Source organism: Sander lucioperca, chromosome 3, assembly GCF_008315115.2.
Source record: "Sander lucioperca isolate FBNREF2018 chromosome 3, SLUC_FBN_1.2, whole genome shotgun sequence".
Taxonomy (NCBI): Eukaryota; Metazoa; Chordata; class Actinopteri; order Perciformes; family Percidae; genus Sander; species Sander lucioperca.
In genome coordinates this window covers 20,351,279-20,374,326 of record NC_050175.1, presented here as the reverse complement: position 1 = coordinate 20,374,326, position 23,048 = coordinate 20,351,279, and the positions used below count along the sequence as shown (strand labels likewise).

General features: G+C 38.5%; 2 protein-coding genes across 6 annotated transcripts in view; both read right to left on the bottom strand.

Moving 5' to 3' along the window:
* Positions 1–219: 219 nt before the first annotated feature.
* LOC116060589 (myocardial zonula adherens protein) lies at positions 220–15,471 on the bottom strand. Of its 3 annotated transcripts, none has more exons than XM_031314238.2 (14): positions 14,935–15,471; positions 14,072–14,152; positions 6,801–6,893; positions 5,915–6,079; positions 5,736–5,828; positions 5,514–5,627; positions 5,258–5,422; positions 4,708–4,833; positions 4,289–4,417; positions 4,110–4,204; positions 3,508–3,613; positions 2,991–3,074; positions 2,638–2,705; positions 220–2,534 (listed from the first exon to the last, which is right to left on the bottom strand). In XM_031314238.2, exons 1-14 carry the CDS (start codon positions 15,004–15,006, stop codon positions 1,943–1,945), a joined length of 1,983 nt encoding a protein of 660 aa, XP_031170098.1. In that variant the 5' UTR covers positions 15,007–15,471; the 3' UTR covers positions 220–1,942. The 3 variants fall into 3 exon arrangements, with proteins under 3 accessions (XP_031170098.1, XP_031170096.1, XP_031170097.1); XM_031314236.2 differs by having other exon boundaries at positions 2,638–2,750; positions 14,935–15,470; XM_031314237.2 differs by having other exon boundaries at positions 2,638–2,750; positions 5,258–5,410; positions 14,935–15,469.
* Positions 15,472–21,404: 5,933 nt separating this feature from the next.
* cgnl1 (cingulin-like 1) overlaps positions 21,405–23,048 on the bottom strand; it is a 32,387-nt gene continuing 30,743 nt past the window's right edge. For all 3 annotated transcript variants that reach the window (XM_031314143.2, XM_031314144.2, XM_035999462.1), the window contains one exon: positions 21,405–22,945. In XM_031314143.2, coding sequence (XP_031170003.1) covers positions 22,786–22,945 — 160 coding nt within the window. In that variant the 3' untranslated portion in view covers positions 21,405–22,785. The remainder of the gene's footprint in view (positions 22,946–23,048) is intronic.

Sequence of the window (23,048 nt, the reverse complement as noted above, 5' to 3'; positions counted from 1 at the left end):
TTACTATACTGTACAGAAGACTAAAACAAATCATAAAATATAGTCACTATGCTTTTGCATATTTACATAAAGTTTATCTGGAGTTCAGTGTTTATGCATGCCATTAAGTGTGAAATTGAATCATTAGAAATGGAGGGAATACATACCGTTTCTTAAGCTCTTTTTGTGTTTAGATAGATAGATACTTTATTCATCCCGAAGGAAATTTTATTTTGTTTCTTACTAGCTGAACAATGAAGTAGTCATACGTATGGCTTTAGAAAATGTATGAGGTTGCACAGTATGTAAGTGCTGACACAATCAGGATTTCTAGGTACTTACACAGTAAAGTCTTTATTATCCAAACATACGCTGACCTCTTATCATTAGTCGCAGAATGATACGTATCTTTAAGGAAAAGGCACATCATAAAGATTTTTTAAACACAGTTGTGGCAGTGCAGAAAACAGCTGGATAATACTTGTGCCTGTGGCTCAAGAATGGCAGTCACCTCAATAAGGTCTATCTACCTTTAAAGTGATAGACCAGTCTCATCATTAACACAGAAATTTACTTTATATTTTATTACAATCTTACCCTGTTGCCAATTTAAAGAGATTCATTCCCACCACCAGTATCAGATAGTAGGCAGTTCACAAAGGCACAAAGCATATTAATAAATATTTTGTACATAATGTGACAATAACAAAATAATGTTCATTTAATTTGTACAGAGCCAATATAAAATGATATATAGACACAATAACCGTATCAACCTTCATAGCTCCATGAGCAACAGGCTACATTCCGTGTAAACAACACAATCCTTCAGTACATTACTTACAAAATATTTTTTACAGAGCTTCAGATTATTTACACCCTACAGCAAGCAACAAATTATTATCATTAAACATGAAAACATAGGCTGAAAACCTACATAAGACTTTTTACATCATCAACCAAAATCATGTTCTCCAACATATGTGACAGAGAAAGGACTAATATGCATATGTGTGACGCTATTTTTATAAAAGATAACCAGCAGTGAAAATAAGACCAAAGACAACTGGGTTTAAAAGGACTTCAACATTTTAGGAATTACACTTATTTGATTTATTGCCAAGAGTTAGAAGAGAGGATCAATACCACCAACTGTACAGTAAATATGTAACTGCACTTATCTTAGCTTTAACAGCAGCAATATATAACTACATGTCATAGATTAGCCGTACAAGGGTCACCGCCAAACAAGAAACATAATTATGGGTTGTAATGAGCAATTTGCACAACCTATATGGTAGTTTTACCAGTACCAAAGCTTACTAATTAATTTGTTAACTATTACCTCCGCCAAAGGTGGTTATGTTTTAGGATTGGTTTGTTTGTTTGTTGGTTTGTCAGCAGGATTACAAAAAACTACACTGGCCAGAATGGCATGAAACTTGGTCGAAGGGTGTAGCATCGGCCAAGGAAGAACCGATTACATTTTGGAGCGGACCTGAATCATTGGGCAGAGACACAAATTATCTTTCACTTTTGTTACCATTGCAAGATAGAGCATGGCAGAGGTCTGTGCTCTTTGAGTGCTCTTTTAGTTATATATGTATTTGAGATATTTTAAGAGCATCCTCTGTAAACGGTTTGTCAGACTGTAAATTTTGAATTCGGTTTGAATACAGGTTCAAATACAGGTTTGAATTTTTTATTTTTTCTCACATTTGAACGCGATTCCTAATAAAAAAATGACAGCCCTGGCAGGCAGAGTTTCTAACTTTTGGACAAAGCCTGTAGGCTAGCTCTTTCCCCCTTTTTCAGTATTTGTGCTAAGCTAAGTTTACCAGTTGCTAGCTGTGGATATATATAGTTACATTCAAAAATTAGAGTGGTATTAATCTTCTCATTTAACTGTTGGCAAGAAAGCAAATACATGTATTTCCCATATTGTCAAACTACTGCTTCAAGATCACTCTATGTTTATCTTTGCTGTTATTTCCATAAGTTTCATGTATGGTGAATAAACTTGAGGTGCTCTTGATCTTGGTTGAGAAGAGAACAAGGAAGAAGTGGATTCCTCAGGACTCGATCGTGTATCTTTGTTTGTTTCTGCGTCCAGCTCATCTCTCCCGGACTGGACTGAACTCACAGGAGACTCAGATTCAGACGGGTGGGTGGAGGGGAACATCCCACTCTGCTCCAAGGGTTTGGACGGCAGGAAGCGGCTGTACTGGACAGGAGTGTACCTCAGTAAACTGGACTCCAGCCTGCTGGGTGGAGGGTTGTTAGACTTGAACGTCCTTGGTTGGTTGGGTGTTGTTAGGTAGTGGAATGGATGTTGAATGGGAAATGTAGGAGATGAAGGTTGTGTGGGGGATAAAGGTTCTGTGGGGGATGAAGGTTGTGTGGGGGCTAGAGGTTGTATCAGTGATGGAGGTAGAGTGGGTGATGGAGGTTTCACTGGTGGTGGAGGTTGAACAGGTAGTGGGTGTTGTATGGGATGGAGATTAGTTGGTTCATACTGAACAAGAGGTTCAGCATCATGCCTTTTTGCTTCACGTCTGCAGATGCACAGTCAGACATCAAAATGAGAAACCACCTCCAAATGAAGCACCAAATATAACCTGATGCTACTAAAAATGTTTCCCTAACTGTACTTCTTACCTGGGGAGCAGATCACAGCCTACTCCTATCTCCCTGGTTTCCAAAACCTCTCGTGGTTTCGGTTTATTCTGTGTGGACATAAAATACTTCAGCTTGTCTTCTAATTCATTATTCTGGGAAAAGGAAAAGAGGAAACAACACTGTCAGGTCAGGTACATGCAAAGGACCACTTAACATGAAAGGGACTAGATAGGTGCAGTGACACGAGAAAACTACACAGACATAGCTGAAAGTTCAGGATATTGAGTGCTCAGCAGCCCAGACAATCATCTGTCCTGTAGCCATGCAGTAGATTACAACACCACACCAAAAATAAAACATGCAGTAAACACACAGTGATGTATTTTTCTTACCTCACATTCCACTATTGCAATTCTGTCCAGAAGCTCTGAGATGAACATATCCTTCTGAGCGACTTGGGCTCGCAATGTTTCAACCTTCACAAATTTAAGATTGAAAACAATTAATATGTGTTTCAGCCAGATCTCTGATCAGTTTATTCAATCCAAAATTGTGATCTTACTGTACATTAAATTATAAAAACAGTCCATGCAACACTTCAAGAAAAATCCTGCGAGATACAGTATGATAAATACTTAATATAAAGCATAATGTTTTGGAAAACCAAACTGTTTTATGAACTCGTTTATATATATCTATCGATTATGCATTTTAACCACTAGGCCAGCACGGCACCCCACTCTTTATTGACTCTTGGTCAGATTAAGTGTTATATTCCTTGTGTTCATTAAACTCATCCATACTCTTGTTGGGAAACAAACTTCTACTACTTCAGCTGACGTATGCATTTCATCCACACCCATTATTAAAACACAAGTATTCACACACAGATATATAAACTCTGCTCACCTCCTCGATCATTCCTTTGACTTTCCTCTGCTGGCAGAACACCATGTCATTCAAGTGTTTGATTCTCTCACGGAGATCCACAGATTCAGATTGCAGCACTTTGGACCTAAACAAGACCAGGAACCAGTTAAAACCAGATGTACATAGGTCCATTACGCTGGTGAAAAGGGGTTTATCTTTTCCAGAAATGTGCTGCCAGGTCAGATGCTTCTCAGATCAAGGATAACAAACGTTAGCAGGGAAAAGGACTGCAGCACACTGATTGGTTTGCAGCCTTTAATAGTCCAAATGCTTCGGCACTACTATGGCTTCATGTGATTACTCTAGTGTCTATACTTTTTTTAAGCATGAAAGTTTAATCCTGACCTTGAAAATAGTCAATCACAACTCAAGGTACTTCTAGTAGCTTTTCTGAAGCTTTCTACGTGTTCAGCTGACAAAGAACATCAACATCTTCAGATCCAACTCCATGACAACGGAGTAAATTCCAACTGCTAATGAAGACAGATACAGTTCAAAGCTCAGAAAAGCTAGTAAGTAGACCTTGAGTTGGGTTTGTTTCGTCACACCAGTGTTTGTTTATGTGGACATTCTTTTTGTACCTTTTGGCTACAGTTGCATCAGTTTTGTCTGTCAGCTCCATCAAGCGGAGACGCTGTTCACATTCCTGCAGCTTCTTGTGGAGCTGACTCTTTTCCTGTAAAAAGTATTTTTCAATATAAGGTCTTTCTTTATCTGCAAGAATTGTAGATAGATTTTTATGAAAAAAAATGTGCCTTACCTTTCCCATACAGTCCAGGAGACGCTCCACTTCAATGATCCTCTGGTCCCTTTCAGCAATCTTGGCCTCTGCAATCCTGATGTTTTTCTCTGCTTCCTCCAGTCGCCTGATGTATTCATCAAGTTGGGCCTGTGTGAGCAGAAACACACTTCGGTTTAGATGTTGGACTGCTTTTAAAATGGCTCATCAAATGATCAAGAATTTAGCTAAGATTTAGCTATATTAAGATTGAATTTGCTTTAGAGAACAATTTTCACTGCATCATAATCTTTGTAAAATGTGTGAAAAACAAAACTATTTGAAATACCTTGAGTAATCATCACACATCTATCCTGTTCTTATGACATAAATGTTTTGGTTTCCATTGACAATGAAACTGTATGTGATGCGTTAATGAATAAGGACTAAAGAATGCAGACCTGTAGCTTTTCAATCTCCTCCCTGTGTTTCCGTTGTTCCTCCTGCAGCTTCTCCTCGTACTCCCGCTTTAGCTTTGCTGAGAGCTCGTGCAGCGCCTGATTGTTGGCCTCCCGTGCAGACTCCACCTGGACAATTCACAGCACAGCAGAAATTAGGTTGACTATTCCATATTGACACTAGAATAGAAGATGCAGATGCAGCAGATGTGTTAGCGTGCTGCAGTGAGATGATCTGTTATCAAATCTGCTGGATCAAAGCATACTGCTTTATCTGCTTTTTCTCATAGGTCTTAATTCTTTGAAATGTAGGTTATTTGCTGTCTAATGGAAAGCGACTACACATTTTGTTCCCTCCACTGCTATTAACTCATCAGACCATTTTCAAACAGGCCATTTTATGCGCCCACTTGTCACACCAGCTGGGTGACCAGTGTCTCAATGCATGTGCTAGAGCAGGTACTTCTACTGTAATGTTTTGAAATTTGTGGATGCATGAGGGTTTGTGTGAAAGAGTGAGTGTGCGCTTACACACAAAGAGATGTATGATTACCTGTAGTCTCAAAGTCTGGTTTTCAACCTGCGCAGCAGTCAGCTCCCTCTCCTTGTCTCTGAGTTTTTCTTGTGTTTTCTCACAGGTGCTCCGCAAACTCTTCACCTCGTCTCTTGTGTCCACTCTTTTCTGACAGTTCTCCAGAAGGGATTTCTGCAAAGGAAACTTCTTTTAATTATCAAGCCAGCCTTTTCTGTGATGGCATGCTGTTGTCATGGAGCAGGTCTTCACAAACTCAGTGACATTGATTTGTTACCTGCAAGCTGATGTTAGCAGATATAAGAGAGCTGTTCATCTGATCGAAGCTCTCCATGGCTGTTGTCCGGATCTTCACCTCTGACTCCAGACTCCTCCGATGTGAATTGGCAGCCTGCAGACACACATGGCACACTACATTTTCAGATGTATTCACAGCTTCACAGACTGGAGCTTGATGAGGGAGTTTGGAGCAGTCATACAGTGTTACATAATTCATTACCCTGATTTCTTGTGAAAGCTTATCCATTGATTGCTGCATTCCTCCAAACTGCCCATACATCCGCTCTCTCACCTTCTCCAAAGAATCTCTCACCTGTACACAGAACATACAGTCATTATCTACAAAACATCCCACACAGCCTTGAAAGCCGGCTGCTTGTGTTGTTAGTTTCCACTTACCTCCCTGATGTACTTCATCTCATCCTGAAGGTGATTGGCCGTCCACTCGCGCGCCATCACCACCTGCTGTCTGTCTGAACCCGTCCTCTGCACTACACCGTACACTGTGGGCCCATGATTCTGCAGCGATGTCTCTGGCGCCCCATTGGTCATGTCTCCGAGTTGCTGAGGGAGACAGGATCGCACCGGTCAGGTGTCTGTAGCCACCCTCCATTGAGACTGATTATCTGACTTCTACTGCCATTGTGTTTGTGTATTAATGTGCTTGCTTATATGCACAAATGCACACTTTTAAGTGCATCACATGTTTGTGTGTTTGTGTGTGGAAGCACATGCCTGCATATGTACACTTGATCAGGTATTTCCAGCACTACTGCTGCTGAGCACTGGAAACAGAAGGCTGGGAACAAATGGCTAAAAAAAAAAGTGCAGGGTGTATTGAAGGTGTCATGTTTCTGCAACCCAGTACATGAGCTGCGTGTCTGCTTTTTGTACCTTGAGCAGCCGTGCGACCAATGAAAACAGATGCACACCAGCAGAGGAGAAGTGCAGCATTTTAAACAATGCTATAACTAAATAACAAATGACAGTTATAGTCATGGGCACAGATAAATTACAGTTTGGAAATTAGAAAGACTTATCTGTATACAGTATGTATAGATAGATAGATAGATAGATAGATAGATAGATAGATAGATGTAGATAGATAGATAGATAGATAGATAGATAGATAGATAGATAGATAGATAGATAGATAGATGAATACATGAATACATTATTAATGCCAGAGGGTGCATGCATAGAAACGTGTTTTTACAGAAGGATGTCAGTGACACACATGCTGAAGCAGTGGCAGTGCCATGCATATTATTCATGTGTTCATTACCTGCTGAGGTGACTCCCTGCCAGCTGGCCTCTCTCTTTGGATCAGCCCATTCTTCTTCTTCCATGGTTCATTGACATCCTTCTTTTTCTCAGCCTACAGAAATAAGAAAAATAAAATAAATCAAGATTCAAGATTGCTGTTGATGATTCACTTTATTCCAGGTGTGGACCCTGGAAAGTGAAAATAAGTGCTATTGTTGTTTGCAAAAATTCCACAGCATTGATGCCTTCTTAATTAGCAACTTTTCTGTTTCAATAATTCATCGTTTTATGGTTACATGTAGATAAGGTGCTCGCTCAACAAAATCCATAATGCAAGCAAATTGTTTTGAATATTGTTGCTTTTTTGTGCTGTCATTCTGTTTTAATTTAATTATGTTGCAGAATGCTGCTAATTGTATGTATAACATATATTTTGTATCTCGTGCCTGGAGTCTTTATATATTTTAGATAACTTCTTCAAATGTTTTTGTGTGTTTTTAAGAAGTGCTGTATGACTTTTTATATAGATAGATAGATAGATAGATAGATAGATAGATAGATAGATAGATAGATAGATAGATAGATAGATAGATAGTGTGGTGCCTTAAATAGTAATGCATAATTAAACATAAGTCAAAGTTGTAAATCATCAGATACAACAATAGATAGATAGATAGATAGATAGATAGATAGATAGATAGATAGATAGATAGATAGATAGATAGATAGATAGATAGATAGATAGATAGATAGATAGACCTATTACCCAGAGAAAGAGGCGTCAGTTTCCACATCTCTCAGAGATAAGAGTGAGGAGGAACTAGAACAAAGACGCCAGTGTTGTCTCGTGGACAGAGCCAAGCCTCACATTTCTCCACCACTTCATCTACAGAGGACATGCTGTTAAGAAATGGTGAAGGCCTGCTAATAGGCGGATGTGAATTCCAGCAGATGGGAGGGAAGAACAGCCATCTTTATGTTTTAACAACACTGCAGCCTTCTTCTCTTTAAGAGAGAGCTCAGAATAACAATGTTGTATGTGCTGTCCCTCCAGCTTTGAATTTTACAATGCCAATATTTGACCACACTGGTGAACAATGTTTACCTGCTTCTTCCACTGAAACTGCAGCCATGTAATTTTGGTGGAAGGAACACACCGAGTTTCTGTTGTTGCCTTAAGGAGCATGACCTCCTCACAGAAGTCATCCACTGCAGGAATCATTTAAACATGTAAAAACCATGGTAAAAAAGTAGTTAAAGACGGTGCGACCTCTAGCTCACCCAGTAGCATGTGCCCCAAGTAGGCCGAGTCCTTGGCAGCGGCCCGGGTTTGAATCCGACCTGCGGCCCTTTGCTGCATGTCATCCCCTCTCTATATCTCTGCCCCTTTTCTGTCTATCTTCACTATCTAATGAAAATAAAAAAGCCCAAAAAATAATATTACTACCTAACTACTTAAAGATGCCACTTTAGAATAACTATATGTTGGTGTATTGTCAAATTTTTTATGTTTACTGACTGCAGTCATATGACTGCATTGTGAAGGATTCGACCCATTAGATTAGCTCCTTTATTTCCGACACAAACAAGAAAGTATTAGAAGTCATAAAACAAAGACCATCTTGTGTATCTTATTGGCAGAACCGGCCCGATGCGGAAGCGAACTAAGCGGCTGGTTAGGGCCCCGTGGCTACCGAGGGCACCCAAGAGTGCTTGAAATGTCTCACAATTTAGCTTATAACAGAGCCAGTCTATTTAAAGATAGTGTTGCTGCTAATTGGTCTCACATTAGTCTTTAAATGCTTATTTGTACGTTATGAGTGCTTAAACTAATATTAACAATACACAAGTTGGTTTAGTGCCAAGTGCAGTGGCAACATGTTACTCCACATTGGAGAGTCCCCAAACCAAATCCTGTTTAGGGCTCCCAAAAGTCTTGGGCCGGCACTGCTTATTGGGCTGAATCATGTTCACGTTGAAGAGGCTTTCAACCACTGTGGAGATGCAATCTAATGATGTAGCTCTAGGAACTTCTATATGTAGCAACTGTGTGTAAGTCCTGTAAGTCCTGTGTGTGTGTGTGTGTGTGTGTGTGTGTGTGTGTGTGTGTGTGTGTGTGTGTGTGTGTGTGTGTGTGTGTGTGTGTGTGTGTGCGTGCATGCGTGCATTGACATATCATTCAGGCCATAGTCACTGGTTGACTTGTGTTCATGATGTGTCAGGTTGCAGAATTCCCCCATTCTAATTTCATTATGAATAACCACTTTAACCAGCATTCCTATTTAAGGGGAGCCACCCCAGGCAAAACCATAAATTTTCAATTTTGAGTTTTTGGGCTATTTTACTTCCATAGCATGTCTTCTTTCAGACTATTAGGGGAAAAAACATCCAAAATACACATTTAGATGTTTACTACACTTTGTATATTTGCACCTGCAAATTTCTCCTAAATTCAACAAAAGTTAGCATTAGACAATGCCTCATTTGCATATTTTAACAAAAATGTTCATGTTGATATCTGTTAGTCTTTTTTTTTACCCTATCACCTGTAATGTTTGGGATTTTATAATCTATATCTTTAAAGGCCGTTTTCTCGAAATGGGATTTTCTCATACTCTGAGTCAGAAATCTCCACTTCAGCAGCACTTACATACACCAAACATTCCAGTTTCACTCCTATCTATATTCTGAAGGTTTTTACAGAGGGGTTTGTTCAGATATCATTCACAGCCTAATTTATGTAACATTTTATACCTAAAAATGTGGCGAAAATTGATTTTTTATGGCTGTTTTTTTTTTTTTTTTTTACCATTTTCTGATTTATGAAGTGATAAAAGGAGATATCCAAAATCCCCTCTGTAAAACCCTTTGACTCTAATATGTCAACAAAATAAAAGAAGAATTTTGAACCTGACTTTATCCAATGTTCAGATTTCTGCTCTGGAAATGTATGCAAATTAGTGCATATTTAACAAGATAATGCTTCATTTCCATATTTAGTGGGAATGCTGATTCAGCAGCATTCCAACTATTGTTATTCGGTTCTTTATTATTTTTATTTATTTTTTTACATTTTTTGGTCATCTGTAACTTCTGCATACGTTCAGCTATTAAAACCATTCAACTTTTAAAATGTTCAGCTCTTTCAGCTAATGATGGGACTTCTTCAACTTTTTTTCTACTATTTATACTTTTTAAAATATTAAGCTTTTAAACATTTTTATTTTAACATTAAAGTCAATGAGAGCCCTCTTCAAAACCTTAAAATCTTCCACTCCCAAAGTTTTCATCTCTTTCATACTTTCACCTACAGACATGATTCAAACTTTAACCCATTCACAAAAACTTAAGGTATTAGGCTATATCTTTTCAGTTTGATATAGTTTACAGTTTTGTGAAAAAGCTGTTTAAGTTTAGTGATCATTTCAGGATTTTTTTGCATTTAAAATGGGTGTGTATTGCGTAACTTACAGTGGGCAGAGCCTCAAAAAATGATCTTTGTCCCTTCTCTATAAATTGCTCTTACACCCACAATATTTACTTGTCATGCACAATCTATATATCAAAACGTAGGTATTTTTGTCTAGTTTCAGCCAATGTGCTCAGTTATGCGATATGACATACTTTTGGCTCGGTGAGCTTCCAAATGACAAGAGTTCCAAATCTTTCTCCATTCATTGCTCTGTTAAACATGCAACAACACATGCACACACACACATATGTGCAGACACACACACAGCCACACACAGACACACACACACACACACACACGCAGACACACACACACACACACACACACACACACACACACACAAAGACACACATACACACACACACACCCAAACACACATACACACATAGCCACACATATACACACACACACACACAGAAATGCACGCATACACACAGACACACACACACACACACACACACATAAACACACATACACACACACAGACACACACACAGACGCACACACACACCTAAACACACACAGACACACACACACACGCACACACACACAGACACACAGTGACACACAAACACACACACACACACACAGACACACACACACAGACACACACAAACACATACACACATAAACACACAGACACACACACAAACGCACACACACACACACACACACACACACACACACCCAAACACAGACAGACACACACACACACACACACACACACACACACTGAAGCTGAGCTGAACGAATACCTGCCATCAATTGGGTGGTGATGGCGCAGTGGTTATGAGACATTTAACCCATATTTGCTCCAGAGTTGTGTTACCACTGACATATATAGCAATTGAAAGTTGCTTTCTCTTTCTCTCTTTTTTCCTTTCCTTCTATCTTCCCTCTCTTTTTCCTCTCCTTCTCTCTTTCCTCTCTTTCTCTCCGTCTCTCCTTCTCTCCTCTCTTTTCTCTCTTCTCTCCTCTCTTTCCTCTCTTTCTTCTCTTCTCTCTCTCTCTGTCTCTCTTTCTCTCTTTCTGCTTGTTTGTTCTATGCAATGGATATGGCTGATACGTCTTTTTAGTCAATTTATTGAAACTTCCACTTTTGACTGTATTACAGTTTAGCTTCCAGCTTTTCTACAAATGTATTTCAGCTCTTAACTTATGTGCAGTTCAGTTTCCAACTTCCAAGTTTTTCAGCAGTGTAGTGCAATGCATTTGAGATTTTTCAAACAATTTGATCCATATTTCTGCATTTTCATCAGTGTTTCTCACAGCATAGTCTTTCATACTTATTCATAATTTCAGTTAGAAAATAAATTATTTTATACATTAGTGGCGTTGTTCAACTTTTTAATGAAATTCACACTTATTAAACCGATTTCCACTTTTTCAACTATTCTCACTTCTTCAACTTCTTCTTACGGATTTAAGCTATTCATCCAGTTTAGCTTTAGCAATAGAAGCTATTCAGCATTCCCACGCATTTTCTGCAGGAAATGCATTTTCGAGTTAAACATAAAATTCCAGAAAACTTGCAATACAAAATATATTTGTCTTAATGTAAGTAATCAACTGGGGAAGTTTCATGGTAATATCTATTAGTTAATTCTTTTTTCCTATTCGCCTGCAGTGTCTCCCTTAAACACAATGTCCAGATATCTCTGGCAGAGGATGTATGCGTCATTTCCTTCCTCCTTGCTTAACTTCATGTCTTCCCTTTATCCTTGTTTTCACAAAGTCACCAAAATACACATGCAAGTGACCTACATTTGAACTTCCCTTCAGATTACATCTTAGATCAAAGATTGAGCAACCTCAGTGGATATTTCTTTAAGCTTATTTGCTAAAAAACACTGTGTCGCTTTTAAACGCTGTGCTGGTATTTTAACTAAATGCTGTTGCAACAACAACAACAGAGTTAGCCCATGTGTCACAACAATTACAGCAGCACCTGTCCTGCACAGAGCCCTAAGCTCAGTGCTGCATACATAATGAGCACATGAAGAGGACACAGAGAGGTGAGTTTTTAACCTCTTGAACCCTGATTTTCCCCTTCAATTTCCCCTGAAGTGGCTCCAAAGTTATTTTTTCCACACTGTGCTACAGGTTCAAATCCAAATGATATAGTAGCTTGTTTTAGCCCTTCAGTGAATATACATTAGCTTATATTATGGGCCAGCACCACTTTTGTGTTTTTGGAAACCTTTGGATCTTATAGCAATAGTTCAACACTTTAAAAGTAAAAATACCCTTATTCACTTTTTTGCTGAGCGTTAGACGAGAAGATTGATACCACTCTGACGTTTATACGATAAATATGAAGCTAATGCCGGCAGCTGCTTAGCTTAGCTTAGCATAAAGACTGGAAATGGAGAAACAGCTATGGCTCTGTTCGAATGTAACACAATCCGCTAACAAGAACTTTTAAAGCTTATTAATTACACATAACTACCTGCCATAAAACTGCAAATTGTCATTTTACAAGTTTTTGTAAGTATTAAACAAACAAGATATAAATATATTTATTAGTGAGCTTTAGAGTTGCTGGTAGGTGAATTCAGAGCCAGGCTAGCTGTTTCCCCACTGTTTCCAGTCTTTCTGCTAACTCTTGGCTAGAAAGTGAATAAGGGAATTTCCCATAATGTTATTATTCCTCTAAGGCCATTGCTTTCTATTGTGTTTTTACTTTCTACATTTCCTTTCACCAATTGTATTGCACATCAGGCCTTGGTTGATTGTCTGTATAGAAAAACAAATAAATAAAAAAGAGTCACGCTGCTGTTCGAGCTGCTGATGTCTGTTCAGGGAGAAGGAGCTGCACAGTTGCAGGGGTGCAGACTTTGCGTCCTCACTAAACACACACTGAAGTAAATGTCGTCATTGAGCACATGTCTGCTACTCTCCACTTTGTGTTCACTCCTGATCAGACTGTCCTCTGTCATCAGTTCCAATAGTCATGGTCACACCCTTCCAAAGGGAAGCACATTCAGAGATTGTGGCAGTGTGCTATCAGTGGAGAGTGTGGAGGTGTTGTAACAAGACAAACACCATACTCCCTGGACAAGGTTCATACTAAACATACCACCATGTTTCTGTAAGGATTCTGAGCTTACAAGGACCAAAAACCTTCTCAGTGCCAAGTATCACAAGCAGTTCTCACACTCTCACTGTCAAACTTTGGCATCAGCTTCTGGACCACAGATCCTGAACACAAACAAAGGCAGGGACAGAGCCACCTACAGCACACACCCACACAGTCTGCAGCATTTACTCACAATCATAATCCACACAGTCAAAATGTGAACTAACAAACATGGAGACTGTGCAGAGTGTATTTATGCACTTCAGTAAGAAAATGCTAATTTGTATGAGCTAAGTTTGTTTAGTTACCAGTGTCTGGGTTCATACTGTACCTCAGGTGTAATATCAAATATATTGTCTGTTCAGCCAGTATTTGAAATATTTCCTATTGTATGGAATAGATTTACAACACAAATGGGAGTTGAGCTTTAAAGTAAATGTGAAACAGCTGTGTGTGTAATATCGCACTCACGCACACCCTCCTGTCATGATTGTGTAACTGGTCCAGATGATAAAACACACATAAATCTCAGTGGCTCCACCATATTTCTTTTATTTGTTTTATATGATGAATTAATGTATTTTCAGTTGTATTCAAATCACTATTTTTGAGAGCGCTTTGTTGCGTGTGGTTTGATTAAACTCTATTAAACCTTTACCTAGCTAAATAGGGCTGTCAAGCAAGACTTATAAGCATGGTTAATTGTAGAATTCTAATGAGGGAGATGTATACAACTTACTGTGTCCGAGTTTGCGGGTTTTGGCTCCTTGTTTCCATTATCTCCTGCGTGAAGTGTTAACCTGAGGCGTCTAATCCTCCTCTGAGAAAAACAAACAGACAAAAAGTAAATAAATGATGTTCTGCACACAAATGAATGTTTGCATTATGTCATCATAAGAATGATATTGACATTGAAACATCACTGAAACTGAGGCATAGAATGGTAAACACATCTCACAGACCTCAACAGTCCACTACTGTGGGTTTATTTATAGTCAATGCCAACAGAGCTGCAAACAAAGTGTATGTAAATGTTTCAAAACTCTGCTTACAGATACATTGTAATTAAACCACAGTGAGTGCTTTGTTTGGTTGTGTAACAAACAGATATCTTGTACAAAAAAAATATTTTAAAATATTTTTAGACTAACAAAAAAAAACAGTACTGCAGTAATGAACCCATATCACACTCTGTTTACTAAATTATGATTTGTTCTTTCTTCATAACAAAGCAATGGGAATAAGTTTAAAGGCCGGTTTAGTACAATGGCCTGTTTTATCAGAGCTGTTCAAATAAACATGACAGCCCTGCCTCCTGCACACTCAGCTCCCATTACGTGCTCCTGTAACTGAACACATCCTACAACAAACACGAACTTTCAGATGATCAGGGAACAGAAAACTGGGACTGAGTAAATCTATGTCAATGTATGCAAACAAGAAACAAGTGGCTACAGAGTTAAAAGGGGGCAAACAGAAGAGGGAGGGGGGAAAAACATTCTTCAACTGTTCAGTTCAGTTCAACACAGTGGAGAAGGGAGAGAGGAAAGGGGGGAGGCAGCCAGAGAGATTCAGTGTCCTGACTTCTCTGGGATTTCTTACCTCAGAGTCTGGAAAGTCCTGTGTTGTGGTGGTGGTGGTGGAAACAGTTCGTCCTGAACCGTTGCGAAGCATCTCTCCTCTTCTGTCCACTCCTCGCTTCTCTTCCTCTCCCTCCCCAGACCTCCTCCCACCCTTCCTCTCACTGCTCCTTCCTGAGTTCTGCTCAAACTCTCAGAGTGACCATCTGCCCCCGGCTCCAGCCAGGGAAGAGGAGGGAAATTCCACTCTGTCAAGTCTGGTGGTGGTGGTGGTTGGGAGTCCACTGGCCCTTGAGGTTCCCTCTCTGTCAGTAAAATTATCAGGTGCAATCCAGTCCCACACTCAGCAACACAACTATGTAATGTTCTTAGTTACAGCCAGACTGCTCCTAACTCCACCTGGTTGACAGACTTGTCAGTCACTCAGCAACCTCCCTGTCTCTCTCTCTCTCTCTCTCTCTCTCTCTTTCTCTCTCTCTCTCTCTCTCTCTCTCTCTGCATTCCCATCAGACCTGTCGGGCCACATTTCAGCTGCCTCCCTAGTCTGTGCCTCCTGCCCTGAGAGCGCAGGACTTTCACAGGGTGGGGCCTCTTACTCGGGCTGGGACAGGTGGAGCTATTCTTATCAATAGGTGTGGCTTATAGGAGGAGCTGGTACTTATGTTCACTTCACAGTTAAGGAGATAATATACTCTCTTTATGGCTATACATGCAAAGTTGTGTTAGTCTTCATAATCCACTAATAACTGCAAAATATATTTTTACTACATTTTTTTGCTCTTTTATCACAAGCTTGTAGTGTAGTATTGATACTTTTACTTTAAAAAAGAAAAAACGATTTGAATAGTTCTTCCAGCACTGCCACAGAGAGAATGGAAATCTCTTCTTCTAATTCCAAATAGTCAGAAGGAGTCGTTTTAAGACAATACATTATTGATACTTATTATTATTATTGGTAGTGATGAAGAGGAAGACAACACAGTAAACATGATTTGTCACAACTACACCTTGGTGTTTTTTGTTTTTTTTACACAATGTAATTATGCTCATCAGTCCTGACAGCCAGATCACATTCTTCGTATGAATGGCCTCCAGTCACTCCCTTTTACTAGAAACTAGAGACACACGAGAGTCACAGAGGAGAGTCAAGTTTAAAGGCAGTTTGCCAAGCAAGAGCTTGTTTGGCTGTACATTATTTATTGTCAACACAGATCAGCTGTTAGCTGATGTCAAAATACATCAGTAAATATGAAAAGAAAACTTTCCAGATCAGTATACGTGGTATTTCTGCGGGTCTGAGTGGTTAATCAGTAACCAGATGTCAAACAAACAGCGTATCTTTACTTCTGCAATCAGTGAGCCGGTCTCTCAGCCAGGCCTTTGTCCAAGCCCAATGTCATGTGGAAATCCATGTGGAAGTCCTCTCCCATAAATATATCCTATTCATTTCCTGTCACGATTGTACTTTAACTGTTTTTCGGTCAGATTTTGATTCAGCATCGGATCAATTCCACGGGGCCGGTCTTCCAAAAACGACCAGATTTAACGTGGAGTACATTTGACTGAACAAAAAAACAAATAAAGACCCAGAATATATGAACTGTCAAATGTCACATGGTTGGAATCCAACATAATTGCAACATAAGAGTAAGCATCATGCCATGCAGTGTTCCTCGTATTAAAGGTTAAATAGCAAGAAGTTAATTTTCCAATACTGGGATCTTCTCATGGAACAAAGACTATTTTTAAAACAAAAGTTAAGGCTGCTTTGTGGGGAGTGATGGTTCACTTTTAAGGGAGGGAGTTTGAGCCATGGGCGTTACGTTGCAAGAGGGACTAGTAGGTTTATATTGTAATGCGATTGCTTCCACGTGTTGTGTTTGTTGTTTCCATCGAGGACCACTTTGGAATTAAGTGTTTTTAGTAATGTTTTTAAGTGCTATCCTCTGGGGTTTTGTGTCATGATCCTCCTCGACCAAATGCATGCTCTTGGGGGGAATTGCTGGGTCTCTGAAAATTATAGAATTAGTAGCCGGTCTAGACCTACTCTGTCTGTAAAGTGTCCTGAGATAACATCTGTTATGATATGCCAACAAGCAGATAAGCAACATGTTATGGGAAGGTAACTAACATGAATCAAGTTCTTTACTTGAGTACAAATTGGAGGTACTTGTACTTCAATTGAGTATTTCCATTTCATGGCACTTTTTTACTCCATTACGTTTATTTGATGGCTGTAGTTGCATTTCATATTATTATTCTACATATAAAACACATGATGATCTTACAAAATATGATGCTTTGTTATAGATTAAACTGACTATTTCAGATCTCATTAGAGCTGAAATGATTAGTTCATTAATCATGGTTCCGGCTTCTCATGTAATGATTTGCTGCTTTCCCTTGTCTTAAATTATCGTAAACTGAGTAATTTGGGGTTTGAAATATTTGTTGCACCAAGCAAGCAATTAGGTGTCACTTTGGGCTCTGGGAAATTATGAAGGGCAAAATTAGCTCTCCCTTGACCAATTACAACAGTACAATTCTGCACATTAACACATACACAGCACTAACAAAATGTAATAATATAGTACAACACTCACAGGGGACATTTACATTTTAGATACTTCAAGTACATTTTGCTAATAAAAGTAAAATTCCTTTACTCAAGTAACATTTTCAATGCATGACTTTTACTTGTAATAGAATATGTGTGGTATTGCTATTGAGTACTTTATCCAGCACTGGAAGATAGCGATAACTAGGAGTTAAGTTGCGTGTATTGTTTGTTCCTGCATGTAGGTTACAGTGGAGGTGTTTGATCTTCTCTCCTGTGTGGGAGCAGTTGCGTGTGTAAGATTTCGCTGTTTAAACCAACAACAATAGCTGTTGTCCTTTTTAGCGTCCCAGTAGCTGTGGAATTCAGGTTGACTTGTGTTTTAGCGATGCTTGACAGATAAACACCATTACAACTGTTGACAGACAAATGTGCTGTCTGTGAGGAAGTGACGCAGCTTCTCAATGTTGCACTGCTTTCAGAAATTTGTGGCAACCTTAAAAAGCAACTGACTGGGTTGTTGAAAAAGTTGTGTTCATGCACAGTTTTTCATTTGTACAATTTTAAAGCTGAATATTTTTACTTACAGTAGGAATTTTTCTCACACATATCGAAGCTGCTGTACAAAAAAATGTGTACTCTTTAAAGGATATAGGTTCATGTTGTCTGTCTTAAAGCAATACTAACACGTACAATATGTACATTGAAAGTGTCATAGGTTCTCTTTTCCATACCTGCTGCAAAGCGATTCCCTCTTAAAGCAATGTATCATGTAAGTGATTGTGGAAAAACTCCACACAGTCCTCATTCTGTGTGAAAATGACATCTAATGTTCAGATTAAGAAGTTAATATGAAGCTTTAGCAAATGGGGAAGTTACAGTATTTCCCTCTTTGGTAATCCACAAACAGAGTTTCCTCGCTGAGCAGGGGCGGAGGAATAGTAACACTAAGAGGGAATTTGGTACCAAAAACACAGTAAATTTAAAAGATCCCTTCTTGAGTTTTGTAACTGCTGAAGCCTCATTATATTTGGCTGAACTGCACACTATTAGTACTGTGGATTTTGTCCCCTTAAAGTATTTAAGTTCACATTTGTTGAAGTGTATCTAGTAGTAGATAGACTTGAACAAATGTAAACCTAATCTTTAAAAAAACCTTCTACTGTAACACAATGGTGTGTGAGTTTTTTCCGATGGAAAGGTTCAATGCCAAAATCAAAGGAAATGATGACAGCTTTATGGATCTATAGCCTCTGATAAATCATTCATTCAGTGTAAGTGACCTCATCCAAAAGGGGAGGGGCACATTGGACTGGCTTGCTGATGTTTCATTGTAATATCAAGTGGATTTGCCTGTATGGTAGTTAAGGAATGGTGCCCTTTTTTAAATCATTACTGTGTAAGGGTTCACATATCCCCCTGACACTGTGACTATGTTGTGCTGAACATTGCAATAAGAATGTATTCATAACAATGCCAATATGATAATCTTTCAGGTTATTTCATTTAAATCAATGGATCTATTTGCTTGGCTGGAAGAATCTACTGACATTAATGATGCCAATATAGTTGTGTAAAATGTTTTCAAAAACTATATGTTGATCATAAAAGAGTTGAGATACATTATAGTGACTCAAAACAAACAAGCCTGGAAAGCAGGTTTGTCCTGCTGTACTGAGGTTTTCATTGCCTGAGGCAAATGTTGAGCTAAGGTGTTATTGTACAGAACCTAAGCAGTGTTACTAGTATTACTCAACACAAAACTCAATACAACTTTGCGGGTGTTGATCTACAAATAGGATTTGAGGATATGGGGTCAGACCAGAGCGTGTAAAGGTCACTGAACTTACAAAAAGGACATCTACCTTTTATCTTTGCACCACATTCAGTAAACCAGCCATAAAATATAATAATCATTCACAAAAGTCTTATAGCGAACTATTCATCATCAAGATGGAATTATTTAGGAGTTACGTAGGTTGTTTGAGTGGGAGACGTCCCCCTTTATGTCCCTCTGGGTCTGCAGAGGTCTGATAGCTCAGCTCGGGGATAAAAAAATAGCCTCCACTCCCACTTACAAACCATTTACTGTTTACTTTGTTATTAATGCTCATACCTGTAAAGTAATGGAACACAGAACAGGCATGCCTTTTCATTGATAGTGACCACTTTTGCACTCAATTAAAAAAAGTCCAAATGTACGAATTCTCTTTAATTTACTTAAAAAATATGTTCAGATCTTTATTTGATTAATATGATTTTTTTCTGTTTATTTCGGATCTTCTATTGCATCTTAGTTTTTAGGAAAGCTTACTTGTTGTTAGGGAACCAAAACTATGAAACCAGGTACCATTATTACAGCAAGGGGGCAGCATGGCACTATGAGATTTTGAACAGAAATGCTCGCAAGCTGTTATTATTTTTTTCTGTCCACCTACACTTAACCGCCAGAAATAGACTTGTTGAACTTGTATGTTTCCTATTTAGAAGTGTGAAATAAAGAGCTCTGTGTGAAAAAGAGAAATCTCAGTTCCCTCCGAGACAACTCTCTGTCAGCTGTCTACCTCTTTATTTCTCAGCAGTCACTCTGGTTGAACTCACTCAAGCACATAAAGGAATCCCAAGAATGATCACCTTGTTAAGCATACACAACTTTCCCCTCTTAAGCCGTCCAGCCTGCGGCCCCTATTAGTTTAGACTTCACACAAAAGAGAGAGAGAGATAATACTGTGGCACTTGAACGGTTGATTTGTTTGTTCCACACAGAATAGCAACAAATGAAGGTCATGCCCTGCCAACAATAGCCAGTGTGAAAAAGAAAGCTCAGCCCATTCACCTCCTTGTGCTGCTGTAGTCAGCTGTAGATACCAGTGTAGAGAAAGAAATTCTGGGACGTTTTGTCTTAAAACATGAAATCAGTAGTAGATTAGATTAGATTAGATTAAACAAGTAGATTATTGTGGCTTTTTTTGACACTGATTCTTTAATATCAAAGTAAAAGCAGACCTCTACAATGTGACGCAAATTAATTACAAATACATACACTTTCCACTGTGCTCCAGCTCGACACCAGGAATTCTCTTTTCCCCACAGACTGAAGCAGGTCAAAACTCTGCACTGAAAGGGGATCAGGCCCAAACACAGGATTCATTTGCTTCATATGTTCCAGCAGGAAGAATACTGACCCACTGAGCACGAAATTAAAGATAAAGAGCCGCTGTTGTCACAGCTGCTTTGACCCCACAGATTTTATCACAGAGGCTGACTGAAGTCAGTGTACAACTGTGTACATCTGTTTCAGTTTGTTTCAGTTGCGTTGTAAAATTTCACATTTTGCATAGTGCAAACACTGCAAAAAAATTCATGTCTATTATTGAGTCCTAAAAGTCATATTTTCTCACAATCATTAACAAGTTTATTTCTGTCAGAAACAATTGAACTGGCAGATTCTTTCACTTATTTTAAGAAGGAAATTAACAATATGATCATCACATGAAATAGTTTAAATCAGCTCCACCTTGATCAGTTATGAAAATGCTGCATAATTAAGTTGTTTAATAAGTTAATAAACAGGTGTTAAAAATGAATAGCTTGTTTAATATTAAAACAAAAGCACTTCTAAAGTACTTTGATTACATTTTGCTGATACTTGAGTAAAACTTAAAATGCAGGATTTTTACTAGACTATTTTCACAGTTGTGTTGATTATGTCTACTTAAGTAAAGGATCTGAACAATAAAACTAATTATATCAGAATTCTTCTCGTCTTAAGAATTTTTAACTAGGCTTTTGAACTTTTGTGGAAAAATGATAGATACCAATCATTATTCAAAGTAGAATATGTTTATACAGTACCTGCTAAAACATGTCTGAAAGGGATCTTTAAGTGTTATAATCAATGTCCAAGAATTATTCAACAAGAAAAGAAACATGAGTAAGAGTAACTGGAAGTAACTTTATTTTAGTCTCAGCAGGATTTATGAACATACACATGTACAGAGAGGTAGTGGCAGCAATTAGTCTCCATCCACTCTCCCTCCACAGGTGTCAGACTTATATGTCAGACTTATATTCCGTGCAGAGCCAACAGAGAGTGCAAATCATCACAGTGTAGCAAAACATCAAATGTCAGTTTCTCATCTGAAGAAATTCCCTCATTGAGCTCAAGGGAAATTAGAGCACATGTACAAGGCATTGCAAGGCTTTATGTTCAGTGGCACAATTCAAACACACACATATGAGGTTAAACAAAAAGATTTAAACCATGTCCAGTTACCAACACTACCCCATTCAGGAGAGAAATCACTACCAGAGATAGAAGTTAGATCAACAGGTTTCTAATATAATATCTTCAGAGATGAAATTGTTTCGATATGTGTATCTTTGTTCGGTGCTGTAACTGCTACAAGTCTGATTCAGAATCAATAATCACAGAAAAGACTAAATAAAGTTAATTTAGGTTTTATCACACATGATTGCATTAAGCAGCCTTTTCCAGTAGATAAGTAAAAGCGGTGTGGTGTCACGAATATTTGGAGTAACTTGTGTGATAAAATTGCAACAAATGCCTGTTGATAATATTTTAATGGATCTATTATTCATATCAAACCATATAAAACGGTCTAAAAATGGATGTGTACAAAGTCCCTCATTAACTGTTCCCTAAAACCCTCACTGAGCCAGGATCTTGTGTATTCAACTGTGAATAAATAAAAAAATAAAAAACATCCTGGCACTGGTCACTTCATATACTCAGATATGATCTTCAATCATAAAATGTAAAGATTCTTTTTTTTTTTTTTAAATGGAATGATATAGAACTTTATATTCAGATACTGCAAGTACATTTAACATATTTGATAGGTATAAAACAGTGAGGATTAATCACCTCATATTGTTCACAAAGGCAGTACTGGTTGCATTGTTTTACAGTGAATTAAAGTTTTTAAGTTTACTAATGCTAGGATAATCATGTGTAATGCATTTGTTAACAAAGGAGAATCCACTCAGAAAAGAACTGAAACATTTACATACGATTTCATGTGGGAATGTAAAATTACCAAATTAAACAGTATATACATTTAATTTCCATTGGAGAGGCTAAAACATCAAATATTTTATGATTGAATCTATTCATCTCAGAGCTGCTCAAATAATACTGATTGAATTTAAGGACATCGAGATTGAACCCAGAATGAACCACACAGATATTTGGGTGTAGTCTTTTCAAAAAGCATGTGGCACAGCTCTCCAGCTGTTTGGTCCAACAGTGATGTATATAAAGCAGCTTTATCATCCACCTCCCGTCCCATTTGTTTACAAAGTGAAGGTGGACAAGATGTTGTCCTGACTTGAGGAGCGCTTGTACCCCAATGATGAGCTGAAGTACGTCTCCCCGTCGGTGCTGATGTCGTCATCCTCGTCGTCGTCGTCATCGTCCAGGGTGTTGAGCAGTGGTGCTGAGGTGCTCTTACGCCTGGATGAGAAAGAATAATATTATAATAATTCATTACATTTATAATAGCGCTTTATCATAGACACATTAAAAGCGCTTTCATGCGCAGACATGGGGAGAACAT

Bases quoted from the DNA above. Each gene is read 5' to 3' on its own strand.
- LOC116060589 (XM_031314236.2), bottom strand. From the start codon at position 15,006: ATGCTTCGCAACGGTTCAGGACGAACTGTTTCCACCACCACCACCACA. The intron at 6,080-6,800 runs GTAATGAACACA...TGTCTCCCTCAG, and splicing joins GCAGGGAGTCACCTCAGCAG to CAACTCGGAGACATGACCAA. The intron at 4,834-5,257 runs GTAATCATACAT...TGAATTGTCCAG, and splicing joins ACCAGACTTTGAGACTACAG to GTGGAGTCTGCACGGGAGGC.